This window comes from Cotesia glomerata, linkage group LG7, assembly GCF_020080835.1.
Source record: "Cotesia glomerata isolate CgM1 linkage group LG7, MPM_Cglom_v2.3, whole genome shotgun sequence".
NCBI classification, from domain to species: domain Eukaryota; kingdom Metazoa; phylum Arthropoda; class Insecta; order Hymenoptera; family Braconidae; genus Cotesia; species Cotesia glomerata.
In genome coordinates, this window is record NC_058164.1 from 7697875 (window position 1) to 7702719 (window position 4845).

The window sequence follows — 4845 nt, forward strand, 5'->3', positions numbered from 1 at the left end:
GTCATATATTGACAAATAAAATTTTTTGATATAGCCCTAAATAAATATATCAGGTTATATCAGAAAATTTTTCCACGGGAGATAACTGAAAATATAATTTTTCTTTACTTACTTCTTACATTGCACAGCAGAATTTTTTCTGAGCAAGTTTGAGTCGAAGCAAGCTTGAGAAAAGCAATTACAAATGACGAAAGTATAAGGCTCGATCTTTTTTCAGTAATAAATTTTCTTCGGATATCTCGAGACAATTTCACTCCCTTTTTTGTCTTTTATCTAAATCCGGTGGTCGGGAATGGGGGATGGGAGTGAGAGGCATTACCCGCGATTCGTGGTGGAAAAAATTAGCTTATCGCGTATGATAATCCAGGTCCCTTAGGAAAACAACCCCGAAGTGGGCGTGCGGCCATGGATTAGGGAACATATTTCGTAATCCGTACGACGAGAGATACCGACTGGTACTTTTGCCGGCGCAACCCCATCCGGTTCACTTGGTTGCGCCACACCGAGAATTATTATCCCTAAAGCATCCCTGTATGTATATCTCGATGATACATCGCTTCGCACGGGACTTACCGTTTAATGGACTCACGTTACCGCTGTATCTGTTCATCTACAAGTATTGGCGTAATCCAACCCTGGTTTTCGTATTACACGAGACATCTTCAATCTTCACACGAGCATTTGCGTTATACTTTATTTTACATTATTTCTAATTCCCAAAATCACATTTTTCATTTTCGACTATCAGTTTTTGATCACAACATTCCGTTCAAGGATTTATCAAATTTTTTACCCGAAAGACTGATAGAGTGATGGATAGATAGATAGAAAGCAAATCAGTTCAATAGTTTCAATGTCTATCAATACTTCAACTTTAGATCTGATTGTTAAATTCGAATCACATCGCTAAAGTATCCAATTGAATTCTTAAAAAAAAAAAAACAAGAATGTGCCAAATTATGAGCACGTGCATAGGCAAATTTATTAATTAATTTTTACTTATAAAACAATTTATGTTCTGAGGCCAAGAATATGATTTTTATTTGTTGAATATTTATATTTTGAGCTATGAAAAGTATGTCTTAAGTCAAAGTTTTTTTCTACACTTAAGGGAAATTTTTTCTTACAATTTTCATTCTTGTTTTGAAATATTTAATTTTAATTTATTTAAAAAATTTACTCATAAATCAAGAAAGTAAAACTCCTGAATAAAAAAAAACTTTCTTCATATAAAAATTTTACCAATTTAACGAATCACTCAGAAAGAAAAATTTCTTGACTGGAGAACAGAATTCTTGGCTCAAGAAAATTTTCGGGTGCCTAAAGGAAGACCGAAGTTGCGTTGGCCGAAGTAAAAATTTTTCTTAAAATTCTACTCTTGGTGGAAGTAATTTTATCTTAATTCAAATTATCATATATACTTGATACGATAAATTTTTATATTTGATCAAGATTTTGGGATACTTTAGGGACGCAGCACCATCTACTTCAGCTAAGAAAAAAATTTTCTCACCTTGAGAAAATTTTTCTCTTGAATATTTGATACCCATTTTATACTATTTTAGCGTGCAATTATACATATTGAATGAAAAAAAATGATTCAATATTATTTGATCTTCCCATTTGACATGTTAGTGAATAAAAATATTAATGAAAATTTACTATCGAGATTAGAGTGGTCCAAAAAAAAAAAGTTTTTTGCCTATCATCTCAAAAGCTTCTCTAAGGTATAAAAAAAATTCCCTCCAAAGCGTAGCTTGATACCTCAATTTTTCATGAAGCTCAATGAATTTTTATTTTCCCGTTTAAATAACACGTAAAAAAATTTTTTTTATGTTTTTATCCGGTAAAACTACAAAAAAAATTTTTTTTTTAATTTTTCGTTAATTATTCTTGTAGGAAATTTAATTCTCTACAAAAAAGTACTGAAGTAGTTTTTTCGTAATCCTAATGGGTAAAAAGTTATTGAACTTCAAATACTCACAATAAAAAAAAATTTGAAGAAAGGTAGTTTCAAATCAACTTTTTGAGGGAATTGACAATTTTACTGGATAATTTATTTAATTTTTATGGATTTGAAATAATTTTCAACTTTTTGAAAACTTTTTTGGTAACTTCATGTATTTTTTTCAAAATTTATCAAAATTTAGATTATTTATAATATAATTTACACATGTCTTTTGATGAAGTATTAACTGCGAATTATGAATAATTTTTCTTATTACAATTCGGATATTCTCTTCTATGAGCAGCAACTACTTGTAACAGATATTGTTTTTGTTCTTCATCTTTGGTCCCAAATTGGTTGTATTTTTCAATTAAAGCAACCGCACGCTCTGCCACATCGTTGACTACTTTTAGTTCTTTGAAGAATTTTAAACAATCAATATAGTTTTTATTTGTATTCCATAACATAGGATCCATGTTAAGAAAATCGTATGGCAAGTTAAATGAATCAAATAAAACTGTTGATTTTTTGGTAATAAATTCACTCATATCTAGGGCACAAATATTCTCAGATATTTGTACTCTGATCCGTTTAGCATCTGAAACACTTTCATTATGTTTAAATGAGTTAATCATTTTTAATTTAATCTCTCGAGGTATTGAGTCGTCGAAAAAAGATAGTGGGGCAAGAGATTCTGACAAGTACCACCCGTGTCTTAAAAATGTATCCATAGCTGCACTCGAAATTTTTCTGTTGATATCTTTGTACTTGATGATGTCTTTCAAAAACTGTAAATCCTGATTTGGAGCTTTAATAGCATTAGGGCATTGACACCACGCTTTTACATAAATTGTAACGATAAATAGACATATGTCTCGGAGCTGAGGTATTTCTTTGGCATTTACTTTAAATTGCTTCTTAAACATAAAAATTTTCAGACAATAAATAGCTTTCGATAACCATCTTGCATGGTGCATCGCTCCAGGTCGCTTGAATCCAAAGTGACTTGATGGAGTTCCTCCCAAAAAAATATAAGTTAAGTCCAACAGTTCTTTGTAGTCAGCTCGCGGCTGATATTCCTGTAGCAGTTAAAATAATAAAAATTATTAATATAAAAAGAAAATTAATAATTATAGACAAAATGAGAATATTACCTTGATTTGACTTGAAATAAATTGTAGAATTTCGTCTTTCATGTCTCTGGTTTTTATCTCAACTTCAGAATCTTCAATTCCAGTCTCAAATTCTTCTTTATTTATATTTTCCCAATTATTTTTGAAGCGATTGAATATTGCAACATTAGGACCACTTGTAACCGGCCAACACGTTTCTGCGACACTTCTAAGCACCAACTCGTATATATGATGTCTACAACCCAAATGAAGAAGATTTCTGTTCAACTCACGTTCAAGCTGAGTGCATGTTCCATTATTCAAGCCTACGAAAATTATTTTAAATTAGTACATAAATAAATTATTCCAAGTGAGTACTTTTTCTTACCCGTATTTACAGCAGCAGTATCAAAACATAAAGCCTTAATTTTGTTTTTAATCTTCCATTCATCTAATAATTTAATTATGGCATCGGTTTGATTTTTACTGTCTCCAGTAACTAATTTGGGAACGCCCAAAATATGTTCAAAATCTAGTCCTGTTACTATTACCGGCAATCTCTCAACTTTTTTGACACTTTCTGAATCATCAAGAAGTTTTCCATCCCAATGCAATACTAAACATGATGGAAAGATAATTTTTTCTTTCAAATTTTTAGCAGTTGCTTGCCGTTGATGCATGCGATGTCGTCGTAGAGAACTTCTGCTAGTATTTATCTTATCCACATCCACGTCGAAGTTCTTAGCAACGGAATTCACTAGGTATGCAGCCATTCGATCGCTCGTTTGTGTGCGATCTAGGGTCGCAACTAGTTTCTGATCTATCACGTTTTTTTTCTTTTTTGGTCTAAGACGAGAAGGTAACTCATTCTCAAAATTTGAAATTTCACGTTTGAGTTCACCTGAACTTGGAAAAGATTTACTGCCAGTTGATGTAGATAGGCCAGAAAAACTTCGAGTTAACTCTAAAAATTATGGGATAGATTATTCTAGATAAAAATTCAAACCAATTAATTCAGTAAATTAAGCATTAATATTAAATTAGATACCTTCATCACTGTCTGTTTGTGAATTTGTTTCGAAGATAATAGGGCTTGATCTATGTGCTCTACGTTCATTTGATAAAAATTCTTTTTGTGTTTCTGTGAGCTGGTTAAAAGACTTTTGGAGTGCTAAATCGAAAATTTGATCCAACTTTAAAGAAAATCGTTTTTCTTTCGACTTTTGGGTTTGTGTATTGCGAGACTTATTTTTTTTTAATAGAATCCACTCGTTATGGAGTCTTACAATTTTTGAAATTGCATTACATGATTTAATTACTGGTATACCAGTAAGACTCCAAATGTCATTAACCTCATTCAATACATTTCGTGCGCTTTCACGAACAGATTGTTTGAGAAAATTCAAATTATAAAAAAAAACACTTAATACTTGTCGCTGAGATGGCAATTTTCGTTTGTTCAATGCACTGCTTTGAAAGCCTACTAAATACACATGTTGATTTTTAGATTCACTTGACATTTTGTTAGTATTATGATTAATAATATTCTTCACGTGTTATGCATAAAGTTACTACGATAGATACGATAGATGGCGATATAAGGTATAGCGAATGATATTATCGACGGAAAGTAGATGACAGGAATTTTTTAAATTGAATTTAAATTTTATTCGTAATACTTACGGATGTATGCTGAAATTAATTTTTTTATTTAGGAAAAAACATAAATTACTTAATTAAATACTTCGCAAAAGGAAATGTGACACAAAATAAATTCTAAAATCA

General features: G+C 31.0%; 1 protein-coding gene across 1 annotated transcript; it reads right to left on the reverse strand.

Moving 5' to 3' along the window:
- Positions 1-2176: 2176 nt before the first annotated feature.
- LOC123269307 lies at positions 2177-4602 on the reverse strand. The gene is made up of 4 exons (XM_044734914.1): positions 4109-4602; positions 3449-4024; positions 3103-3386; positions 2177-3027 (listed from the first exon to the last, which is right to left on the reverse strand). The coding sequence occupies exons 1-4, from the start codon at positions 4578-4580 to the stop codon at positions 2203-2205; spliced, it is 2157 nt and encodes a 718-aa protein (XP_044590849.1). The 5' UTR covers positions 4581-4602; the 3' UTR covers positions 2177-2202.
- Positions 4603-4845: the final 243 nt, after the last annotated feature.